Source organism: Cygnus atratus, chromosome 1 (genome assembly GCF_013377495.2).
Source record: "Cygnus atratus isolate AKBS03 ecotype Queensland, Australia chromosome 1, CAtr_DNAZoo_HiC_assembly, whole genome shotgun sequence".
In the NCBI taxonomy this organism is placed as follows: Eukaryota; Metazoa; Chordata; class Aves; order Anseriformes; family Anatidae; genus Cygnus; species Cygnus atratus.
The window spans coordinates 70,528,641-70,555,011 of NC_066362.1; the positions used below are offsets into that span (position 1 = coordinate 70,528,641).

At 38.1% G+C, this 26,371-nt stretch overlaps 1 protein-coding gene across 1 annotated transcript in view; it reads left to right on the top strand.

The window, feature by feature from the left end:
* LOC118250065 (potassium voltage-gated channel subfamily KQT member 1-like) overlaps nt 1-26,371 on the top strand; it is a 517,473-nt gene that overhangs the window by 16,442 nt on the left and 474,660 nt on the right. Inside the window, exon 2 of the mRNA XM_035550693.2 lies at nt 15,894-15,984. Within this exon, the coding sequence (XP_035406586.1) occupies nt 15,894-15,984 (91 nt within the window). The remainder of the gene's footprint in view (nt 1-15,893; nt 15,985-26,371) is intronic.

Genomic DNA, 26,371 nt, shown 5'->3' on the forward strand with positions numbered 1-26,371 from the left:
AACATTAAAAAAAAAAAAAAAAAAAGCTATCAAAGTACGCTAGCAGTAGTAGCATTAAATTTAATAACATACCCTGTAATCTTAATTTTTAGGAGTAATGACCATTCATGGTTATAACAGAAATTAAATTCAGCTGCAAGTATTAGCTGCAAAACAAGTTCTGTTCTCTCCTATTTGACATCTAAAATGGTGTGCAGATTTTATTATCTTTGTAGAGAATAGCCATTTTACCTGTAAAAGATGTGGAAGGAAATAAGATGAGATAACAAGATTTTTATCATCAAAATAAGGTAACAGAAGTACAATAAATTATCAGGTAGCAAAATCTGAACTGACAGCTTCAAACAGTTCAGTGAGAGATTTTATTTTCCCATGGCCATTTTACACATTTGTTTCCCTATGTAATCCTTCATCATAGCTCTTTGCCAGAGTTTGTAGAATTCATCTTCCTTCCTGCAGAGGAAAATGTAGTGCTCCAGTCCTTTGAGCAAATGTATATGACTCAGATGCTGGAAAAAGCATCAAATAACAGTTCTGAATGGAAATTCACAGCGGTGGGAACTCTTCAGACATATACAAACAAGCCATCTTAAACAGCTTACAAAGACTAAAACTGACATCTCTCTTCTTTTCCTTTTTTTTTTTTTTTTCCCCACAAAATAATGAACCAACTGTGTTTTGAACAATCCCAGCTGCTTTCTTTGATCCAATCCCCGCTCTCAAGAATCTTATAGCCAGGCTTGATTTATGATGTATTAGTCTGGCTGTCTCACACCCCACAAAATATTCTCATTTTGAATGAAGAATCACATGTTAGCAGTCAGTACTAGCAAAACTGGCTCAGATCATGGGATTTGTACTTTCTCTCACTAATACATCAGGAAGCAAAATGATCTTTAGCAGTCTGGGTGATCTGCTGGTAATATGCCCCCTAATTCATCTTGAGAGGTAAATGTGCTGCAGTCACTCCAATTTTGCATATGCACGTCTCTGCTGTGGAATACAATCTATTTCAGAAATGTCTTAATCCAGTGATAGCTAAATAAAGATTATTTTTATAAAGGTTTCCATAAGGTTGCTAGGTATTTTATTAACCTATTTATTTATTTATTTTCTCTCTCTACTGTGTGCACAGCAGTTTCTATTTTATTTATTTTATTTTATTTTATTTTATTTTATTTTATTATTTTATTTTATTTTATTTTATTTTGCATTAGAAAGGGTTGCATATAGTCTTTAGATGATTTTTTAGACGCTGAGTCGTTAGGTTTCCAGCACAGCTTGTATAGCCAACAATTACAACAGCTGGTCAGCAAGGAAAACCCCAAACTAACCTACATTATGGTAAAATTACAGCTGTGAAAAATGATTTCTGGGTTCTGGCATCTCACAGTACATGTTCTACCTAGGAATAAACTCCTCATTAGTCTGTAAGATATTTTGGCACTGTGAGGACACCATCAACCTCAGGTTATGCCTTGATTTCTGTAGCATTCTGTTACTCATTTAGCAAAAGATGGAGGAGTGCACATCCTCTTTAGTGAAAATCCTACCCATAGTAGCAGTTGCACTCAAATCATCTTTGGTGTAATAGCAGCTGCAGCAGATACCAACCTAAGACAGTAGGTGAGCATACAGCAAGTGCAATTTCATATCCTGCTGGCTTCAGTATAGGACAGTGGATTTAAAAGGTATTCTACAAGAGTGGCTGTTTTGGTGTAATTTGACAGCTTGACATGGAAGCAATGACACAACAATGCAGTGCAGAGAGGGGGTCAGAAGGACCAGTTGCTCCTTCCTTGCCTTGTGAAGGAGGACTGGATGCTGTCAGGCCACTAAGGGTGTCGGTGGCTCCCCAGGGGCTGGAGACTGGGACTGTCAAGGGCTCACAGGGTCCGGCAGGGCAGAACCTTACAGCTGGGTCCCATCCTACCACCCCAGCTGGATAGAAGGGCAGAGCAGCCCCAGCCCTGGGCATTGGGCACCTCCCTGGGGATGGGCACAGGATGAGGTTGGTGCCCACAGGGCCCTGACAATTGTCTGGGTAACTGTTAGCAGATTTAATGTCTATTAAATGTGCTTTTTTTTTTTTTTTTTTTTTTTTTCCTCTCACATGAATTACATAGCTGGAAAATAAATATAGGCTTCCCATCACATAAAATGGAAAAATCACTGAGATACAGTTTTAGGATTTACAACAGAAGACACTTGCTGGTTGTAACTTTCAGTCAAGAAATAAGAAGAGAACTACTTTTTTTTTTTTTTTTTTAATATATAAAATATGGCTTTCTGCTGAGGAAAAATGAGCACAGCTGCTGAGCTGTGCAACAGACCAATACCTGCTATCCCCTCTTACAGAGCATCTCAAATTGCATACAAATTATTACAGAGTCTTCTTTTCCAAACCTATTGTATCTGTGCCACAGTTTTGCTGTGATTAGAGATTACTGGAACAACATCTTTACTACTAGTTCACTGCATTCTAGGTGTCTGGGTGAAACACCTTTGAACCGAGCTTCCTTCTCTCTCTCTTTCTCTCTCCTCTCTCTCTCTCTCTCTCTCTCTCTCTCTTTTGTTCATTGTTGCTACTCTTGCTACTGACAATTGTAGGGAATTTGGTTTCCTTGTTCACTTATTAGTGTCTGATTACCTTTGACTTTGTCCTCACTGCAACTTAGCCTGTACCCATCCTATATCAGCTGCCCTCATGTTTATAATTCAGTTGCTTTTTCTCTTGTTTAGCCTGCCTTGTTATCGCTTGGACAAAGACACCGCTGAGTTCCCCATCACTACATTAGTTGCTCAAGTCTGTGCTTCCTGGCATCCAGGCTGAATATTGGGTTTTCTGATAGTCCTTTACTGTTTCTGTGCCAGGCTTGTTACTCTTCCAGGTTCCAATAAGCAGGCTGTAATAATTTCTCATTTTTGGAATCAAAGTCAGGAGTCTCCAGCCCATCTGTCCTTATTTTGAGCTGTCATGAAATGACACTGTGTGATGGTGTAACACTGCTTCCTGTTGATACCGTCTTAGCCTGCATTGCTCTGAATGCCAGTCTCAAGATTATCTTCACCGCTAGCTTTCACTTTCAGTCGCTTTGCAGGCATCATTCTGTTGTGTCATTCAGTTGACAAAAATGACAAGTATGGTTGCTAGATGTGGGCTGCAAGTTCTTAAAAATGTAGAATACAAATGGAAAAACTTTCCACTTGACATTACCAGGAGGGTTTTTACATTAGGATTTGAATTAGGGGAAGGAAATTATTGAAACTGGAATATATCTCGGTGCTCTGAAGCTAGCCCTTCCTCTCTTGCAAAAAGAAAGACTTGTTCTTTTATGGCAAAAGTGATCAGCAGTGATTCTACATTTCAAATAAATGTATTTTATAAGAGGACATGATACTGTATCTGAAGAAGGTCCAGTCTATCCTGTGTTAGAAGTTACATCTTTGTCATTCACTGGAAAGGAGTGACACTCACTGGCTGAAATATATAATGCCACAAATCAAGTGAATTCAAAGGGTCCTTTGAGTGGTTTTAATTTGTGTTTTGGAAATGAAAAAAGATAGAGTTTCGGCAAATAAATACAGGAGGAAAACAAGAATTAGAAGGAAGTTATAAAAGTCTTAGCAGCCTACGGACAGTTCTAGATCCCCTAGGAAATAAATGCCACATATTGTCTTCTTTTTTACATCCTCATGCACATATAACCTTTGCAACCCGCATCTCTGTCTTCTCAATTTGTCTCTTCTTTAAGGTTTACAAATCTGGTTACTTTTTCCAAAGCCTAATATGAGATGTTGTTGAAGTTGTAGTGATAATGCCTGTTGGCTACTGGCTATGCAAGAATAACCTTTTTTTTTTTTTTTCCTTAATCTTTTTTTTTTTCTTCTAATTATTATTGATAACGTTGAAATTATCACATTCCTGTTTCCTCTCATTGTATTTACACGATAGGTATGTAAAATCAATACATACAAGCAAATGATGATTTAATTGATTTACTTCAGGAGATCCTTGATCAGCTTCAAAAAGACATGCTTTAAATATGAAGCAATAAAATAATAATAAAATAATCTTCAGTTCTTGTATGTCTATAGCTTAGCAATTTGCATTTTCCTGAAGTTGACCTGCTGTCATTAGTAGTGAAAAGAAATCACACTTCCCTCACCTGTTTCAGACTGTTGACTTCTTAAAGGGATCTAACATAGCAGAAAAGTAATTTTAGCTCTAATTCCACAGGTAGCCAAGAATATTCACTACCACTGCAAAATCATGCACTATTGGATCTCTGATTTAAAAAAAAATAATAAAAAAAATCTCTAAATCCTCTCTTACAGTACTTATGATCTTCTGTCAGGCACTTGACAGTCTTTAGCCATAGCCAGTCTTAAATCAGTCATGTGAGATACTGAAAACAATGTAAGCACAACACAGAGTTCACAGTGAGCAAAGACCTTACTGAAATCCTCCTTAAATCTTTGAGAAGGCCGAGCTCCACAGCAATGCTACCAGTAGCATTTGACCTAAGTTAAATCATAACCAGCTCTTGTGAAATCAGCAGCAGCTGAATCTTTTGACTGCTATGTTCATTGCACAACATGGACCTTCCTGTGCAGCCACAGGAGAAAAATGAAAGACCTTTATTTCTTCTATCCATGGAAAGGGGATTAAGAGATTGTACTTATGTTTTTCTAGGGAAGTACCTTTTCTCCTCTGTTCTATCCTTATGATGGGAGTTTTCCTCCCTGCCCTACTAAACCATCTCTGCTGTTTCACTTCTGAGTATCTGACTTCAGCTGTCAGTCTGTGAAGGGTAAATGTTTTTTGCAGTACATAGCGGTAAAAGTAGGAAATGCTTACCCAAGCAGTGTGTATTTAAAATCTCTATAAAGCACTATGATAATAAACAACTGCAGTTGCTATATAATTTGTATATTAACACTTATCTTAATATAATGAATCTGGTTTCACAGAATCATAGAATGGCTTGGGGAAGGGCCCTTAAAGATCATCCAGTTCCAAACCCCTGCCATGGGCAGGGATGACACCCAGTAGATCAGGTTGCCCAGAGCTCCATCCAACCTGGCATTGAACACCTCCAGGGATGGGGAATCCACAACATCTCAGGGCAACCTGTTCCAGTGCCTCAGCATCCTCTGAGTGAAGAATTTCCTCCTAACCTCTAACCTAAATCTCTCCTCTTTTAGTTTAAAGCCATTCCCTCTTATCCTGTCATTATCTGACTGAGCTAAAAGTGTCTCTCCATCTTTTTTATAAGCCCCCTTTAGGTACTGAAAAGCTGCAATAAGGTCATGGTTTGTATTGTTTGCAGTATATAACATGGAATGTCTACTCTATATAACATCCATATTGACAGCTTAAAAAGCCCAAGAGAATTCAAGTGAATTACCCATGGCTTTTTTTTGTTATTAGTGAGGGCAGTAAAATAAGACAAAGAGATTTTAAAAGGGAGTAACTGAAATGACAGGGATCTGGAAGAAATTAGCTGAACGGTACTTAGAGTAAGTTTTCCATATTTTATACATGCATTTTGCCTAGAAATAAGATCTGTAACAATGGTAGGAGTGGAAAAGCAGTATTATAAGAAAGATGAGAACAAACACATGGGTTGGTTCCAAGAAATGCTTGGTAAATGTATGGTCGAGTTGTCTGATCTGGTTATCTGCTTTTTCATGAATCAGCCATGTCCCTGTGTTCCTACAGCTATTGACTGGGTGAGGGTCTGTGTTTCAAGAGATGCAAGTCCTGTATGCCTTTGACACTGTTATGTTGTATGGTCAAGTATGTTCACCTCTTTATGTCTTTCTCCATTTACCCATCACTGGAATTGCTAATTGGCCATATAAGCTCTCTGAGTAAAGGAACTGTCTGATGAAGCACAGCTTCTAACAGAGCTTGGTACCCAGTGGTTGTGAGGGCTTCTAAGTAGTAATGTAATCCTTTTGTATTAAATGTCAGAAGGAGAATCTTATGACTGTGGTTACCTTATTTCTGTATCTGCATGTTCTTCAAGTGTGTTAAGGAAAGGCTAAAGACTTGTGTATACTCATGTCTAGACTCTTCAGCTGTCGGTTGCTTATGCTGTAAACTCCTTATTGACTTGCTCTTTTCCATTTGACAAAGTGTTTCAGCGTCTTTTGGTCTGTTCTCAATGCTTTGCTCTGTTTTTTTTTTTTTTTTTTTTTTTTTTTTTTTTTTTTTTTTTAATATCCTGTTCCAGTAATAGTGCCTAGGAAAGAAAGTGTGACTTTTGCCCCCTCTGCTGGCTGGCTCATCAGGACCTGGACACACGAGCAATTTCATTTATTTGGTCAGTGTAGTTATGTCACATTAAAAGTGACATAACAGTTTTATTATGACTTGAAGAGAACTCTCTACCCCTTGTACCATACCACCATTTTCAAAGAGATGAAAATTTCTGGTTGTAGCAAAACTGATGAATAGTATGCTCAGCAACTTGGGTACCTTGAAATGAAATAACTAGCAGGTTGGGAGTGCTGGGCTCTGTAGTTAGTAAATCATGAGAATATGGCTAAAATCTGTCCCCTGCTGAAGTGTTGCTAACAACTCCCTGACTATGGTGTGTTATCTAGATCTCTTTACCACTTTACCCCTGTTTTTTTCTAAAGACATTATAATTCCAGGTATTTGCCATTAATGAAGAACTAGACATCATTAAGATGCTCTCCATGAACACATTTTTCTTTGTTAACACCATCAGAGCTGGTGAAACTGCTTATGAGACTGCGAAATCAGATTTAAATTTTCAGGAAGCGTGATAAACACGTCTCCTCATTGGCCCTGTCTCTTCTTTACTCCTGGCTGCACAGGTCTGGCTTGTTCTCCTACACCGTGCTGATGAATCTTATGTCTTTACCAGGTGTCTCTCAGCTAAGACATAGCAAATGCAGGGCATATTGAGGAATAGAATTCAAGAGAACCAGATACCAAGTATGTATCAGGAGAGGTTTACTGAAGGCTTCCAGATGGAACCTCAGAAAGTTGCTTCTTGGATTTAGGTAATTTGGTCACCTTTGATCAGTTTTCAGAAAACAAACAAACAAACAAACAAAACATACTGAAACATTTCTAATTCCCCTTTGGAAATCAATGCAGTAGTTTGTTGTTGTTGTTGTTGTTTGTTTGTTTTTTGTTTTTAATTAATTCTACCAATAGATTGAGATGTCTGACCCTTGAAATAGAAACAATAGCCCTGAACTGTATGGCTAGGAAAGAATAGTTCAACACCTAAGCCACCTCTGTAAAGCTAAGTACCTAAAGTCATTCCCCTGCTGCAGCTAAGAGTATTCTAAATAAAAATTTGATTTTGTTGGCTAGTTTAGCAAGTACTGAAATAAACGAGCTAGACTGACATGAAAACAATTTTAAATGTTTGTTAAGGTGAAACAACAACAACAAAACAACAAACAACAACAAAAAAACCACCTGTAAGTATTAAAATAAATATCAGTATTCTGTCTAATCCTTTGCGAGTTATAATTTACAAAGCTAGAAAGAATGGCATTTATTATTGCTTCCTGTTTCCTGTGGCATGCATAATGGAATTGCATGTCTGATTTTCCAGAGTTCAGTTTCTGAATCACTAAAGTTTGCCACTGGAATAATTTAGACTGGCTAGTCCTTTACTTTTGTAGAAACCCCAAACTCATAATGATAAGCATTAGCACTTTTATATTTTCTTTAGGTATCACCTTATCTCATACCATAATTACCTGAAAGTATCTGGAAATATATTTTACAGTAATATCTTAAACAAAATACATATTGGTGGTTATCTGTTCTTATCCCAACAGAGCTCACAGTTCAATCAGGTTAAACAGGGTCACTATCTTTGCAACTCATCACCAAAAGAATTAAAAAATAGATTGATCTATATGATCTTTTTTTGCCTTCCATTCCACAGTGCTGCTTTACAAAAAACCCACAGCAGAAACTGTTTTTGTAGTAACCAAGCTTATACATGAAGTGCCTGTACTTCCAGTGGAAATGTAAACTGTCTTATCCAGGTAGCAACTGTTTCAGCAAATTAGAGATAAAATATTTGCTTCCCATTGCTTAAATAAGATTTGAAGGGAGACTAAGAGTTCAAAGAACTAACTTTCACATCCACAACAGACAGAAATTGTTAAAAACAGCCTAAGAACAGAATCTAATCACAAATAAATAAATAAATAAATAATATCTTGAGATGAGCATCACACAGATTCATCCTGTGCAGCTTTATAGAAAAAGGTAACTATAAAGTGTGTGTACCTTAACTGCGTCTTCAATGACCATGCAATCCTTTCTTCTCTCCCACGATTGCTCCATCCGACTCATAGCTGCTAGAAACCCTTCCTGGGCAGGAGGGAACATGAAGATCACCCTAGCCTTGTTCCCCAGCTGCTGGAGGCCTTGTAACAGCCTTGGAAATGGCTTCAGTGAGGTTACTGGTGATATCAGGCCACTGTGATGTCATGCACAGCTTGGTCCCCACCCCAAGAGGATCAACAAAACTGGGGGGCTGAGGACTGCTCCCCTTGAGACTGTTCCCATGGGACATTTCACTTGCCAGAGAGAAAGGCTGGGCATCACGGGTAGTGCTATTGGCCTTCCCATGCAGGTTGTGTGCTGCAGGCCTGGCCCCATCGTGGGGTTCCATAGTCTCTTCCTGGTAACCCTGCCCATAGGCTCTGGGGATCCCAAAATGAAGCCCAGCCTTCCTTGCGGTCACATTTGTACTGAGCAGAGGGGAGGGCTTGCTTCCTTTGACCTGATGGCTGTACCGAAATGCCTGGGAAATGTTGAAATATTAAATATAAATTTGCTAATTTAGCTGCTTGGCATCACTGAACTAAAGAAATGGCTCATTCCTAGTCTTAAGCCTGCAGAAGTGTGTAGTTTTGCTTCACGGAACGACTTATTCTCAATTGTTATTAAAACAGGTAGCATGCTGCATTAGGACTCCACTGGTTTCAAGAAACAACCACATTACAAACATGGGGATTTTATCTATTTATTCCCTTTTTTTTTTTTTTTTTTTAAATCTAACCTTTCTGGTAAGAAATTCGGTTACTTCACTTTCTCGTGCATCATGCTTTCTCTTTGACTTAAGATTTTAAAGCTTCTGCTCTTATCATTTTCAACTTCCTTTTTCTACTGAGTTTACAAACTATACAATGTTATTTATGTGGCTTTTCTAATGTGTTCTGCTGAAATCCTCTGCCAGGATTTTTCAGTTTCACTGAGATGAAAGAAGGACATCATGCAGCAGAGTGCAGCACCAAAACTTCTGAGTTAATGACAGTTGAGCTCGTGTAAATACGCAGGGTTAGATATTGTATTCAGGGACAAGCTTGGATCTAAAACTAGTACAGTTGTGTTAGCACAGATTTTTGCTAGGTCAAATCATGAAGTCTTCCCCAAAGGCTAATAATTATTTCCTATATTCATCTTTATTAACATAATTATATTTCATTTATGCTATATGAACAACCTAAACATGAGTGAGCGCATGTTCATTTATTGGTATTGTCTTGAAAATTCCATTAGTAATCTCCACTGGGTTGTATGGGTAAGTTCAGTGACTTCCACCAGCATAACTTTACAGCATTATTTTTTTGCGAGTTCAGATAAATAAATCCTAGGTTGCAGTTAATATTCCTCCAACTTTACAGTTACAAAAAATTGATGGTAGTACATTTATGTTCTTTTAATAATTTAGAAATTCTGCATTTGTATTGTATATTTCTTCTGCAGTTTAATATGAATTACAATTACACTCAGGCATGAATTAAAATTGTATTACAAATAAACTGCTTAGAGCCTCTTGAAGTGCACAAGGAAATATATTTTTTTCAAAATCTTTTTCAAATACTTTCATATTCATCAGTTTATATGATTTAAATGGAAGAATGCACTATAGCAAATGTCGTATGGAACACTTATATAATCAGCTATCAAATACTTTCTCCCTGCCTTCAGTTCAAAAGGAACCAGAAATACCCCACTGTCCATGGATGTTGCTAAAGAAAACAGCCAGTGCTTAGGAACTTGGATAATCCATGTTAAAGGTCAATCCTAATAGCATGGATCAGAGTAGGTAAATACTCAAAAAATGCAGAGTTGATTTGGAGACAGTTGTGTGTGTCAAGTTCTAATTACTCCAGAAATTCAGTTTTTAATGGTAGCCCAAATCTTCTCAAATCTCTATTACAAATATCACAAAGCTCTATTTGTGATAACAATGACAGAGCCCTTCCAGAGCCATGCAAATAGAAGCAATATTTTTTTTAATATATCTTCAAATCCAGTTTTAGGCTTGAACCAAGTCAGCTGTTTGTGTGGCAGCTGAGGAATAACTGCCTTTCTTTGACTATGTTAGCACTTAGATGCAGTTGACTTGCAGTGTGTGAATGACTGCGCCAAGCATTTGGGCTTCTGTGAATGAAAATTGTATTCAGTATTCATTATTCTTTGCTCAGTGCTCCTGGGAACCCTGAGACAGGGTCTAAAAATCTGAAACATTCCTATAAGAAGAAAAGGAAAGCTGAAAGGCTCTTGTGTGCCCATAGATACTAGTATTCTTCACTTTCCCATTTCTAGTTATGGTCTAACATGATGCATAATGGACATTGGCTCAGCCTACCCTCCATCTGAGACAAACATGCATTCTGGATGCTTTTGTACACAAGTGTGTGCTAAACCTGAACCTATGTTGTAGGTAGTTTTGTCTCCAGTCTTGCAGCAGTCTCTGTCTCTTGGACTGACCTTGGATCTGTGTTATCATCCTGACTCTTCGTGCTCCTGCCTGGGCTTCTTGAATGGACCCTGGACTTGCCTTACTACCTCAACTCACGTGACAGATCATTAAATGACTGATGAATCTGGTTGCTCTCATCACCCTGGCCCTCCTCAGCTATTGCAGACCTGAATCCCAGTGAATTAGGGAACAGATTTGCCTGTGTTGTAGTCACCCTTTGCATCTGAATTATGAGGAGCAGCCCCACTCTCAGTGCTCCCTGACAACTAATTACTTTGTTAGGATGTATATGATACAGGTTACATTAATGACTCCTGTAACTTTATTGGTAAAAAGTGCATCCCATACTGAATTCAAAAAGAGCACAATTTTATTTAGGCTACTGAATATTTATTCTTAATGGATTTTGTATATAAATAATTAATCAATATGATTATACTGGTCTCTATTAGGGAATTTGGCCTTCAGAGCATACTTCGCTTCTTTCATCTATTGTACCTGTTCTTGCTTTATTGTTCTTGTATTTGGGAATCGGATGTGAAGAACTAATTCGTCTCTTATTCCTACTGACAAAAGTCTTAGCCATTAGCATCTATTGTTGTGATGCTTTGTACAATTAATGTAGCAAAACTCCTCTACATGAGCCACTACGCTATCATAAACTTTGGGGATAAGTCTGTCTTTCTCTCTCTTTTTATTTATTGCAACAAAAATGTTTACAGTGGACTTGATACAATAATAACTGAAGAGAATCCCATAATCAAGGATGGGAAAAATCAAAGTTCATCTGACATATACCATCAACACTGGAAGTTCTTTGCAAGATCTGCATTGCATCATTGGGCTAGGGAATCATTTTTAACAGATTTTGAGGGTTGTTGTGACATACTCATGGAATGAGTATGAGTAGTCATGGAATACTATGATTAACTACACTAACAATTAGGAAGAGCATATGGGGTGCTGGAATCTGTGGCTGTTGCATGGAGTTTAGAAGTGGTAGGCTCGTCTTCCTCTTAATTGATAATTCTCACTCTGTGGATTCTAGGCAATGCCATTCTCTAACTTTCCTCCTGCATATATGTTCTCCAGATTGCCTTTCCAAATGACTGAGCTGTGAGGTAGTCTTGCCTCTAGTACACAGGAAAAAATAAGTCCTTTATTTTCCAGCTTGACTAAGTCCAGTTCCCACAGCTTCTCTTCAGTTCATGCTCTTTATGCCCTGAGAGAAACACAAAGGTGGTGCAGACAGGCACCCCTGCATCTGGTCCCACACTGCCAGGATGGCTGTGGCCACCCTGTGTATCTGGGGCAACTGCCAGGTTCAGCATGGTGCTGCATGGCACAGGTGATGCTATCTGCAAAGATGGAGAACTCCAACTAAATGTCAGCTTTGGGGATGTGAACATGGGCACAATAAGGAGAAGCTCCAAAGGGATGCCCAAAGACCACTGTGAGAGCCAGAAAAGCCAGCTGATGGGCCTGTGAATTGGAAATTATAGTTTGAGGATAGTTTCATGCAGAGAGGGCAGGTGAGATGCAGCTCCCATTGACAACAGCTGTTGGGGAGCTTCTATCTCCCTGTAAGCCTGTTACAGGGCATAGGCTGGTGCTGTATGTAAGGCTCCCCTCATCCTTGCACTGATGACCTCGAAATACTTCCAAAGACCCTGGCTGACTGGCAGAGGAGCTCATGTCTTCACATGCCTATCTGGGATCTGCTGCAAGGCAAACTGGTGGCCTGAACAGAAACCAATTGGCACTGGGTGGTCATGGCCATCCTGGCAGTCTGGGGCCTCTCAGTGCAGTTTGTAGGATGGGTCTCTGCTGTCTGCTTGGAGAAGGCTGTGCAGGGAGCCCTCAGTGGCCTCCTGGAAGAGGTCTGCAGTCTTCAAGCATGCTTCAATTTCCTCCTGTCCCACCAGCATGTTGGTGTGCCACGCACTTGTGAGCTTCCCCCACCCCATACAACTACAAAGTACATCTATGAGTAAATAAATCACATATTATGGGTATTTGTATACTCCTTTATATATTATTATATATTATTTGTATAATCCTTTATATCTGTACCTACATTCATTTTCTGTATTTTGTATTCTATATTCCAAATTTTTATATTGGATGTAGGTGTCAAGGTGTTGGCACTTGGTTGGGGGGGGGGGGGGGGGCTGGGAGTGCGGCAGGGGCTGCCCTGTGCCGAGCACAGTTGGTTCTAGCTGGTTCTGCCCAGCTCTGATGGATCCACTGCAGGACATGGCTAGGCTGGTCAGCCAAGATGGTGGTGCCTCTCGAAAAAATATTTAAGGATGGGCAAACCCACTGAACAGGTAGAGAAGGGTTAGAGTGTGAGGAGCAGCCCTGCAGACACCTAGGACTGAGAAGAAGGAGGGGAGGAGGTGCTCTAGGCGCTGGAGCAGAAGTTTCCCTGTGGCCTGTGGAAGAAACCATGCGGGAGCAGGTTTGTCCTGAAGGGCTGCAGCCTGTGGAAGAACCCATGCTGGAGCAGGAGAAAGTGTGAGAAGGAAGAAGCAGCAGAGAGGAACTGTTATGGCTGGACCCCATAATCCCCATCCCTTTGTGCCACTCAGGGTGTGTGTGAGGGAAGGAGGTAGAGGACCTGGAAATGAAAAATTGAGCATGAGAAAGGGGTGGGGGAGATATTTCAGTTTGTCTTCATTTCTCAGTATCCGAACTTATTTTAACTGGCAATAAAATCATTTTCCCCCAGTAAGGTCTGTTTTGCCCATGATGGTAACTGGTAAGTGTTCTCTCTGTATTTGTCTCACCTGGAAAGCGATCCCTCTGTGTTTATCTCAACTCATGATTTTTTTTGTCACACTTTTTCTCCACATTCTGTTGAGGAAGGAGAGTGAGAGAACAGCTGGGGGGAAGCTGGCAGCTGGCTAACACCAAGCCACCACAATTCTATAGTCTGTGCAGCCTGCTCTAAGGAGCCTGCTTTGGCAGGGGGGTTGGACCTGATGATCTTTCAAGGTCCCTTCCAACCCCTTCGATTCTGTGATTCTGTGATTCTGTGATCTAATCATGAAGTATGAAAACACGTGGGTTATGTCATTTTCAAAAATGTTGGGTTTTGTGTGTATCATAGGCAGGAGCTTTCAGGTGACTGGAAGATGAGGAGGACTTTTGGACAAGTGGGACATATGGTAGACAGTAGGAGCAGGGCTTACCCCCACTGAATCAGCTTGGTGACACCAGTCCCTGCTCATGCTGGGTCAGGTTTGTTCTCATGCTGCTACTGCCCTCTGCCAAGCTCCCTCTGCAGTGTCACTCCTGTGCAGTGCCATGGGGCCACAGCTGTGTGCACCACCCCAGGTGTAGTCCAGCAAAAGGGAACCATCATTGCCCTTTACCTTCTGGCCAGGCTACCAGGGATGCAGTCTGGATAATGACAGCCTTCATCTGATGTGGGTTTGTTCCCTCACACTGCTCAGGACTTGTTATTTATTCATGTTTAGTTTTTATGAGATTCCTGTAGGCCTGTTCCTGTAGCCTGTCTAGGCACCTTTGAGCAGTGGCTCTGCTCTCAGGTTTGTTGACTGCAACCCAGGTTTGGTGTCATGTGCGGACCTGATGAAGCACATTTCATGTCTTCTTCTGGAACACAAATGAAAATATTGACCGGTACAAGTGCCTAAGGAGTTCTTATGTATCAAGTCTCTAGGTTGAACGTGAGTTTTTGCCCTTCCTGACAAGTTCTTCCTCCTATTTGTTTTTAATGTAAAAGCCACCAAAAGCACACTAAATTTTAGTGTGTTCATGTTTACTGAAATCATGCAAGTTTAGTAGTGCAGTCACCAGCACTGTTAGTCTGTCATTTGTTTTGAAGTTCTAGAACAAGCCTTGTCAAGAATGTTTATCTTCTTCAGAAGGTTTTTTTTTTTTTTTTTTTTTTTCTGAAAAAATGTCTCATGCAGGACTGACTGTTAAGGTTTTATTGCTGGTTTGGGAGTTTAGGATATACACCCTCGACGTGGAAACAGAGGAAATGACAGATGAAAGAGCTGGTACACAACAGGGAATGTTATTGTTTATGGCTGTTAGTGGAAGAAATCTCATTTTCTTATTTTTCTCTTGTTTTCTGAATAAACTTAAGAGATGATGAAAAATGTAGTGCAAACAAAGTTTGCATAAAGCTTTTATTTTAACCATTTATTTAAATGTTTAACATTTTGCCAGTGGTGGGAAGATGGCTGAGACATTTTGTGCATCATGATGATGTATATTCTGCCAATTGTTAAGCATTTAGTCAACTAGGATTCAATTTCACACTTTATTTTCTGCTTCTCATAACTTCAATTTTGATTCATTTTAAACAATTTTGGGAAGTAGGAATATGTATTTTGAGATTTATTTTTTTTTCTTGTTCTGAATAATGATACTGGAAATACTATGTTAGTAGCTGTTTATACTGTATTTATGTATGTTGCGAGTTCATGGAATGCACTTAATGGAACAGTTTTCATTAAAGTTACCAATCCTCACTCTAGTCATATGTCTAATTCTTCTTTAATTAATGTATTATCAATTATTATAGCTTTCTACCAAAGTGTATAAGTTATACATCAATCAGTGTCTTTACATGAAACATTCATTACTACTAGCTTCTCTGGAAAATTCTATATGGTAATTTGAGTTTGATCTGTTGATTTAACATCAGAGAATCATTAAGAAAGGTTGAAAAAGACCTCCCAAGATCATCTGGTCCAGCCATACCTTTAACACCAATATTACCCACTAAACCACGTCCCCTAAGTACCACATCCAACCTTTTCTTAAACACCTCCAGGGACAGTGACTCCAACACCTCCCTGGGCAACCCATTCCAATGTCTAGCCACTCTTTCTGAGAAGAATTTTCTCCTTATTTCCAACCATCCTTTCAGTTCTTTTATTCCATGTTTCTTAAGTTATGGAATGCAAAACAAAGACGTTCAGAGCATAATCTTTATTTGACTAGGAAGAATGAATGGATTAAATTCAAAGTACTTGTGATTAAAAATGTTACATGAATGAAAGAACTAAAACTAGACTTAAATTTACAGTTCAACTTAGCAAGTCACTAACCACTGTTTTCTTTTTACAGATTTCTCTTGGTGTTGATTTGTTTAATATTCAGTGTACTGTCTACTATAGAACATTATTCTGAATTTGCCACTGGAACCCTTTTCTGGATGGTAAGTGAACTTTTTGGGGAAAGACACTTTTTTGGGAAAGTTTTGACTAGCTGTGAATTGCTTTAGGTGAACAAAGGAGATAATTTTAAAAATCCTCATACAAAACATGATACTTAATTTAAAATATTACCTGCCTTTACTTTAAGGAAGGTCATAATTTAAAAGGAATGATTATTAAACTAAGAGAGTACTTGCTCGATTGTTTTTATATACTTGCTTTACATAAGTTATGAAATTGTATACTGTAGTTTTCACAATGGGTGATTGCTGTCTTATGCAGTATGAAACAGAATATTCCATAGCCAGGAATGTATTTTTAAAACAAAACTTTTCTAGGTCTTCTGGTGAAAACTGTGCAAGAACCACGCTTTTCTGAAGTACCCGAATTTCAGGACTGTCATAACCCGATCTAGTGAAGGTATCCCTGTCCGTGGCAGGGGAATTGGAACTAGATGATCTTTAAGGTCCCTTTCCACCCAACCCTTTCTATGTTTCATTATATAATTCTAAGTGATTTCTGTTAGACTAGTTTGCCAGTATATTGAACAGGAAGGAACAGCTTTTATCACACTTTTGTGCATTTGATTATGAAGTCGGTAGTTTTCAGTTCGTGGGGCTGTTAGTAATCCATCCATGTATCAGTTTTTTCTTGAGCATGCATTAAGTTTTATACTTGGTATTTTGCAGAAGCATAAAGTCACTGTGTTGCTTATGTAACATCCTTATCTAAGACCCTTTTTCTTGCTATTAAAATCTTAAGTAGTCATTAAAAAAAAAAAAGTTGCTGCAATAAGAAAAGCAGCTCACTTGGAGGTAGACAGAGGCTGCTTATTGATTTCACAGTGGCTAGGTAACAATTCTTTTTATCACTACTACTTTTTGTCTGAACTATCAGTGGCTAGTTCAGAGGTGAAATGTACTTGAACTGTGTTACTAGTCCTGCGATATTAAGTGTTTTAAAAATGTGAATTTCCATCTAGCAACAATTCATGAACTGTTACAAAATACATATATACTGAAGTATTAATTTGAAGCAGGTGGGAATTAAAGTATAAATCATTTCTGTAAGGACCTCAGAGACTTTTCCTCCTCTGCTCGCCCATGGCCTCCTTTAGAAAGTTAAGAATGATAAAGCATCCTTTGTTAAAAATGGAGTAAATCACTTTTAAACAGTTGCTCAAAACATCTGGATTTTAGCTACTCAGGTCCTCTGTCTCAAAGTGTGATAGTCTCAGAAGTTTTATTATAATTTCTTTTTGTTAAGTGCTTCTAAGATTTCTAATGTGATGCATTTTGGTTTTCCAGCTGGTTTGAAAACAAAAATAAGTTATTATTTGTTTTACTGTGGCTTAGACTACATTAGTACATGTGGCTTTCATGTGCAGTTGACTAAGCCATGTTTAGGATCCCTGAGTTGTTTTTGGATTTGATTAATGTTAATTCTGTAACAAATGTTGCTTAACCTTTAAGCCATATTCAGTGTCAAACAAAGTGCAGTCTTCTGCCATTCATATGTAATCTTCTCATACTCACTGAAGGATGCAGAGCAATTATAGTTCAGTATAACCACCACCAGAAACAGTAATACTAGTAAAGATTTAATGTTGAGCTGCTTGAGAACAGTGGAGAGTGCCAGCATGGTAAGATACAAGACTGGACCAGATCATCTATTGGATCAAATTCAGAATGAAATTGATTTATTTCTCTCCTCATTCAAGAAACATGCAATTCTTTGCATAGCCCTATTACTGAGTCAGTAGCTGATAAATACTAGTATGTCATGCTGGTGTTGTTTTCATAGTTGTGAAGGTATATTGTGGTAGATGAACAGTTGAGAAAGATTGACTTAAAAATTGTAATGTTGAAAGTTGATAAAACCTGACAAGAAGGATATCATTTGACACTTGTAGATGCTTAAATGTGTTTGTATTTTCTTATAGAGGGTGAGATGTCATGCCAAATACAATTTTGGATAATATGTGTCACTGGAGGAAATATGGCATGTTAGTAATAGATGTAACTGCAGGTGTGTCCTAAGCCACTGAAACCTTCTATCAAATACTTAATTTTCTGATATTCATGTTGTATCTGGGTGGTGTAAGATAACAACATTAGGTGTGAAACCTAAAAAAGACCCAAACCTTTATCCAGCCCCCTCTCCCATAAACCAACATATGTTTTCAAGTCTCTGACAATTGAAGTGATTTCTAGAGAAAAAAGAAAAAAGACTCTTTAGTTCTGCATTTGAATATTAAGGCCAATCTATAATTTTTGAGGCTTTGAACGTGTTGCTTAGCCACAGTTTCTGATGAAGGTTTATTGCTATGCTTCCCCAAATGTGGGAAATTTGCTCTATTTAAGGTCCTTGCTTGGGCTTAAAGGGAAATACTGTTTTTTACATGTATGTAGAAAAGACATGCTGTAAAATGTTGTTTACATGTGGTAAAATAAGTCCACTTCTGAGGTAGAAGGAATAGTAAAACTTGTCTCGAGTTTTCAAATGCTACCGTTTGAAAGAGGTTTTTATTCTCGTAGTACTAAATATTTTCCATATTCATGTCACTGCTCTAGGAATGTTCATTTTTTTTTCCAGCTGCAAGAGAAATTTAATTGTTCCATGTGAAAACATTGTATTATCTTTGTTATTTCCTGTGACTTTTTTTTTTCCTTTTTGTCCTCTGGCTATTTATCAAAATGGTAAATGAAGAAAGTGACAGTAACATTGGCACAATGGATCATGCTAATAAACACTGACAGAACAGAGAGTGAAGAGGAGTGATTTTCAGAAAGGTTAAAGGTTTAGGTTTTATTTATTTTCATTTATTTATTTATTTATTGGTGTCCATCTATAGCAGATGCCTGTCCAAATTATCTGTACCCTTTCAGTCTAAAAACAAGTTGAAAGCCCTGGAAGAACAGACTGTTTCTATGTTTTTTTGTTTTGTTTTGTTTTGTTTTGTTTTTCCTTAGTGTTTATTTTGGGCTAAGCCTAAAGTTCTTTCTAAGTTCTTTCTCCCTTTTGGTAGAGGGACTGTGAAGTTGAAGTGTATATATACAGATAACTTAGGAGGTTTATTTTACTCTTACTACAAAAATCAGGAATGTGCAGTTTCTTAGAAGTATAAATTTGTAAATGGAAAAAATGAAAACAAAACAAAATTAAGCAAAAGTTTGGGGACGTTAAGAAGCAAAAGGGACTGCTTGTTCATTTGACACCTTCTATGACTTAGGTTGTACAATTAACTTCTCTGATTAAAATTGTTTCAACTGGATTGCATTATAGGGAAATGACTGATCTTGATTTAAAAAAGGGAGAAGTGTTCTATGCTTCTGAGGACGTTTATGTAACAACGATACACCAGCACTAGAATAATTCAAAGGACTAGCCCTCCTTTGCAGTGCAATTCTATATCTCAGCTATATGGCTTCTGTTCCATGTCCTTGAGTTTTGCCACTTAGCCTACCAAACTGTCTACATGACTGTGTAACTTTGCTGTTGCAGCTTCTCTAATACTGTTGGAATTATGGGGTAGAGGTAAATTAGAGACACCTGACTCGAACCAACTTAAAGAAGTCATGTCCAAGTACCCAGGGCAGACGGGGTTTATTGATGATGGACTATTATGAAGTATGTGATTTCTCACCTATAACCTATAGAATCAAATATAACGTCTCAGTCAAAGCCCTCTGTACTGCTTTCATGACCTCCCAACTTTTCTAGCAATATTCTGCCTCTTTTTCCAGCTCTTGTGTTGACATTCCCATGGTTAAAATAAGCTTCTTTTCTCTATGTTTATTCTCCATTGGTTTACATACCCATTTGTAAATACACTTCTTGCATGAGATTTATGAATGTGCCACGCTGTCCTCAAAATTGGGACACTTTCATTCTTCCATTTTCTTCATTGAAAACTTGGATCTATTTTTTGATAGATCCAAAATCCTCTTAAAAATGAATATTATTCTTAAGAAAGTAAAGATAGAGATGTGCTGACTGAATGACTCAGCAATCATGGTTTTCAAACTTGCATATCCTGATTATACCATCTCACAAGCATTTTTTAGATTGTTTTTGGTGTTTAAAAGCTTCTTTGTTCACCGACTATGAAAAGGACATCCTGACCTTACAATTCTGTTCAGATTTAGCATGCTTATCCATTTTGGCATAGGTTATTATCAACACCCTGATGTTAAAGTGAGATTTGAAGACCTGTATATTAAATGGGTTCTATCAAGAGTTGTAGTAAAAAGGCTACACCTCTAAGAGGGAAGAGAGCAGTCAGAATAGGTGTTAATGTGAGGCACAACTGTCCATAAAAGAGTTGGCTTGGGATATGAACCTTTAGCTTAGCTTCTACTTCTGCCTCTGCAGGACTGTTTTACACTGCAGCATTGAATTATGGGACTAAAATGAATACTGGTATTTCTATGGTGCCTTTTTCCTGTGTCTTCAACTATTCTGGTAAACTATCTTGTTTTACTCGCACCCATCATGATCCAGATGGCATTTCGTATTCCCTTGTTCCGTAGTTAACCCTTACATTTCTCCCAGAAACCCATGGTAATCCACCATAATTCCTATCAGCTCTTTCATGTCAAAACTGTGCAGCATAACTAGGTTGTAAGAGAAGCATACATGTGTTTGGAGGACTGTCTGTACAGTTTATGCCAAACACCACAATTTTAGCTGAAAGAAAATGAGTCGTTGTCTCTGATTCCATTTCAGCATGCAATCACTATTTAGCTATAATTGCAACTATTAGATCTTATTCCATGATGACTTAGGCTGTGTTAGCTCACTCTTAAGAAGGCTAATGAGAGAGTGTCTTACTGCTATCTTTCCCTACCTAATGGGAAAATATAGATAAGGGTCAGACTGGAGGAGGCTGTGGCCCATGGAGAGCCCCTGCAGGAGCAGGCCCCAGGCCGGAGCTGCAGCCCATGGAGAGGAGCCCACGCAGGAGCAGGGGGTCTGGGGGGTGCTGCTGCCCATGGGGGACCCCTGCTGGAGCAGTTTGCTCCTAACAGATGGACCCCGTGGTACGGAGCCATGTGGGAGCAGTTCTTCAAGAGCTGCTGCCTGTGCGAAGCCCACAGAGGAGCAGTTCGGGAAGGATGGCATCCTGTGGGAGGGACCCCACATAGAGCATGGACAGGGAGTGACTGTGAAGGAGTGACTGACCACAGCCCCCATTCCCTGTTCCCCTGCGCTGCTCAGGGGGAGGATGGAGAAGAGGGTGGATGGGGGTAAGGTCTTTTTAGTTTGCTTTTTGTTTCTCACTGCTCTTCTCTGCTAGTGATAAACAATAAATTATATATTGTATTATATTATATTATATTATACATATATATATATATATATATATATGATAGGGAGCTATGCTGAGTCTGGTTTGCACATGACAGTAATTGTTGAGTGATGTCCCTGTCCTCATCTCAACCCTTAAGGCCTTTCCATCATATTTTCTCCCCTTTTCTGTTGAGGAAGGGGAGTGAGAAGTGATTGTGGTGGAGTTCAGCTGCCCATGTGTTCCCCTTGGGTAAAACCATCACACTTTGCAATTACAAGACATGTCTCAAGACTTTTTAGAGAGCATGACTTTCTGGGCCCAGTGGATGATCAAGATGTATACATCTATGCTCATGGATTAGTTCGCTTTATGCACATTGTTAATATATAAATGGACTTTGCACTTGACTGGCTCAGTGCATTTGTTAAATTCCCGGTTTTGTCTTTATTGTTCCCTTTCTGGGGAAGATATTGCTGGAGTGTTAGGCTGCTAACAAAAATAGCAGCTGACCAAAATCTACCTTTATAGGTTTTTAGGAAACATGTTGCATCCCACCATGTAACAATTACATTTTGTACATTAGGATTCTTCCTCTTGTCTGCAGGGCCATTTCTGGAACAGAGGCTGTGGTACGCCTGCATGTGTGTTTAAGGGGTATGTCTGTGTGTGTGTGTGTCTGTTCATGACTATTCCTCATGCAAGTCTTACTTGTATGACTTATCATCTTTCTGAAACTTTTCCCACTCTGGTAGTAAGGCTTGCAAATTAGTCATGCAGCAAAAGATTGCCCTATTGCTAACTAACATATACTAATGTAAATGCATTTGTCTACACCGATATATGACGAGCATCTTCCTTTTCATAGAGCCTTACTGTCTGCTTTAATACAGAGGTGGATTGACTGCTTTGTTCTTTTCTTCCACCTTCTAGAAACAAGCTTGCTCAAGTTCTACATTCTGCATTACAGACATGTACCTTTACTTCAAAGGAATAAAAGACCAAAGTTGTGTAGAAAATATTTATTAAAGTGTCAGAATAACAAGCCCTTACATAAATCATTATGTACAACATAAACTCTTTCCAAACTCATGAGCATAAGAAGTTGCTATTAAAATGTGCACCTATCCACCAAATCAGTCAGTTTAGTAATGATTATTCAGTTCAATTAAACAAAACTAACTCCATAAAGATCTGTATTCATTATCCTTTCAAGGTGCATGAAATGTACGCAATGAATGTTTTAAATATATATATATATACATATATTATATATATATATATATATGTATAGTTCGGATTGCTGTATGTGCTGTGGTATGATAGAGTCTCTAGTTTCCTATGTTTTCCTTGGTCCTCGTTCTGTACCACTGGGAGCTTGTCTATCTGTATTCAGGACTTGCTTCATGAGAAAGTTCTTGTACAATGTCTGGAGAAACAAGCACAAAGAAGCATGTTCCACCCCCCACCACCAAATCTTTACTCCTAGCACATACCATGCACCCCGGTTATCTACCTTCTAGTACTCAGGCATGACATAGTAATTTGTGAGGCCATATCACAAGTTCATAAACACCATCCTGGGCAGGATTATTTCAAAAATTTCAGTATACAGCAGTTTAAGTTCTCTTTTCAGTAGTCACAGTTACAAAACTGCTTATAGCCATCCCTCACATACTGCTTTTTTGGATCAATATGCTGCTCGGTTTTGCCAATTTGTTCTGGTGTGATCAAAATAGAGGATTTCTTCCAAGTCTTACGTCTGCTGTCTTATTACCTGCTCTGATATTTAAAGCATGAAGTATTGGGAAAAATGTATAGAAACAGGACTTAAAATTGAGTTGTGATGGACTGTTCTTCCAGTAGTTAGGTATTAAATTAATTCTCCAACACTTGGTGCACCAAATCAGGATTTTACAACAGGCCACTACAGGTGGAAGCCAAATCATGGTGGAAGTTTGTTATGGACTGCTTGACCAGGATTGAAAAAAAAAAAAAAAAAAAAAAAAAGCAGGCAAAGTCATCTTTAAAAAACTGAAAATTTTGGGGCATGTACCCTTTTTCTTATGGAGGACTTTCATCCAGCTAACACCCGTTAAAAAAAGCAACACAGTAAGATGCAAGTGATCTGAGAGATTTTAGTGTTTTAGGGTTAACATCTAGGTATGGGTACTGAGTGGAACAACTAGGAATGAAACAGTTGTATCTACTATTCAGATCTACAAGGAAAATTATTTGGGGATATAATAATCAAAGACAATGCATTAGCTGTAGCAATCAGGATATTATGCCATTCAAGATCCTGAAAGGAGTACAAACTTAGACTTCAGGAATAGCAGCTCTGAAAGGTCAACAAGCTCAGGACAGCTAGCAGGCCTTTAAAGTCAATCTCTAAATGCAGCAAAGCAATGAATTCTAGGAACAGTAGAACAAGGGAAGTGACTATTCCCCTTTACTTAGGGCTAATTTGACTACAGCAAGAATAGTGCACCTAGTTTTGGTTCACCACTGCAAGGAAGTCTTTGAAAAACTGGAGCAAGTTCATCACAGGAACATCAAGATGATGAGGCTGTTGGACTCATTTGATCTTGTGATATTGCCTCAAAAAATTACCATGTCATGCCTGAGTACCAGAAGGTGGATAACCAGAGTGTATGGTATGCACTAAGAGTAAAGATTTGGGCGTAGGGGATGGAATGTGGCTTTCTTGCCTTATAAATTTGGCATACCACATGGTAAAGCCTGTACCCAACATGCATGAGAGCATCAGAATTTCAGGTATCACTTAAAATGAATTTTAAAGAGTGCATTTAATAGTTCTGGTAAAAACAGGAAAGAAAAAAAAAACACTGTCAAATACTAATGATTTTTTTTTCCTCCATAATGACTCTCTGGACACTTTTAGCACTAATGGAGATATTTCTCAGGGTTTGCTTGCCTTTCTCATACCTTCTCCCATACACAAGTCAAGAACAGTGATTATGGAATTCCGTACAGTCAATACTTAATCTATAGTCAACATTGTTCACTGTCTGTGACAGAATTGACTCCTAATTAGTACTTGTGCTTATCTGCTACTTTCCCAATGTTTTTCATATGTGCTCCTTAACTCTATTTCCATTCACCATATTTCCCAGAGTTCTAAGCATTTTACTTCTTCATCCTTTCACTCATTGAAATATTCACTTTGAGTTCAAATAGATCAATCAAATCAGTTCTGATTGTTCATGTTGCCTTTCATTACAAAAAATCTGTTAACTGTTCTTTTTGACTTTTAATATCTGTAACTTCTATGTATGTCTTCCTTTTATACTCCTCATTCTGTAAGTGATCCTCTAGAATTTTATTTAGTGTAGCATTTGAAGTCATGCATCTTCAGCCACATTCTTTTCTTGGAGGCAATCAAACTTATATGCATGTCTGCTTCCTCATGTATAAGTAGCTTATGGCTCTTTTTCATATATGTGTACATATTATACAAGAAATTTAAATATTTTCAGCAGTTAATATTGTTGAGTGGTCATTCAAAAGCATGGAATATCTACAGCTGTTCTTTGAGTTGCCTGGTGTGTTATGAACTTTTGGCATGACCACTAACCTTAAAATTGTCTTATTCTAAGATCACAGTAGCTAACTGACTGAGATTAAAAAAAAAAAAAAAAAGTATTTAGTAGTATTTTTCACTAAAGTTCCCATAGATGTTACTGTTTCTCTTATTAAAAAAAAAAAAAAAAAAGGAAAAAAAGCCAGAAAAGGAAGAAATACTATGTGCAAATCCTGAATACATTTATGCTTATCCATTTTCTTTTTCAGGCTTCCTTCATTTTATCCTTTTAATTTGTCCCAAATCTGAATTCCCCAATAGAATAGGTTATTTTTTTTTTCCCTCTAAGGTGATTCTATTGAAAAATTTATTTTGAAGAAGTTGGAAAAACCTCTTGCATAGGCTTTTGCTTATACTGCAGGAGACTGCAATGTTTTCTTAATGTTCTAGTAGTTCATGTGTCAGTTTTGATTTGTAAATGACATCAAGATCTTTGAGGATATGGCATTAAAAAATAAACTATAAAATGGGTCAGGTGTAATTCCTCCTTTGAGGATTAATAGTGTTCATGGTTGGTGGTCATATATTTTTCTACCAGGAGAGGTCACCATAGTAGTTTACAAAAGACAGATTTTTGTATTTATTGTAAAAGACCTTGCAAAAGGATTGCAAAAAAGTTTCTTACCTCGTGGGAGTAATTTCACATATTGTGCAGTTTTAGAAAACAAACAAAAAATATTTTTATCATACATGATATTTTTACACAACATAAATAGGACAGAAGAAATAATCAATTTGTATAATCACAGTGTTATAGGTGAAAGGGAAATTTCATAGTGTTTCCATATCTCGATGTTAGTTACTTTTTTTTTTTTTTTAATTTGAGGATACAAAGTGTGGTCTCTCTGACAAAATATAATGTTTTTGCTACAAAACATATTGATTCAACTTTGTTAATTTAATTTCTACTTGCATGCCATGATGTGTTTAATATTACGGTCATTGCAATTGGAATGGTGGAGGGATAGGAAATATTGTTTATCTTAATGTGCTTTCAATTTTAGAGCACATAATCTAAATTTGAAATCACTTAGCATTTTCAGTCTAAGCAGTAATAACAAAATTGTGTAGGAATGGATGTACTAGATTGGACCAAAAGCCCAGCTAGTTCAGTATTGAATCTCAGATTGCATCTCAGTGGTTTGTATTCAATACAAAATAGGAAGATTTTCTCATAAAACTATTATGTATTAAAATTGGGTAATTAAAATTGGTAGAGGGCCTTGAGTTTTGTTTTCCTTTGCTTTCACCAGGGGTCACTAAATTCTAGTCTTATTCTCCTGATGGGTGCTTTCCTACTGTAGTTCCTTCTGGCTTATGGGGTAAGACTTTAAGTGGTATGTGCTGTCCTAAAAGCTTTCTGCAGCAGAAGCACCAGGTAGAAGGCTTAGTGGCTTGACCCTCCCTGTTCCAGTAGAACTGGATCCTGCATTCCAGTGTTTTTTTCCAGATGAGCTCAGCTCCTGTGGCACCCCTTCCTTTTGGAGACAGACTT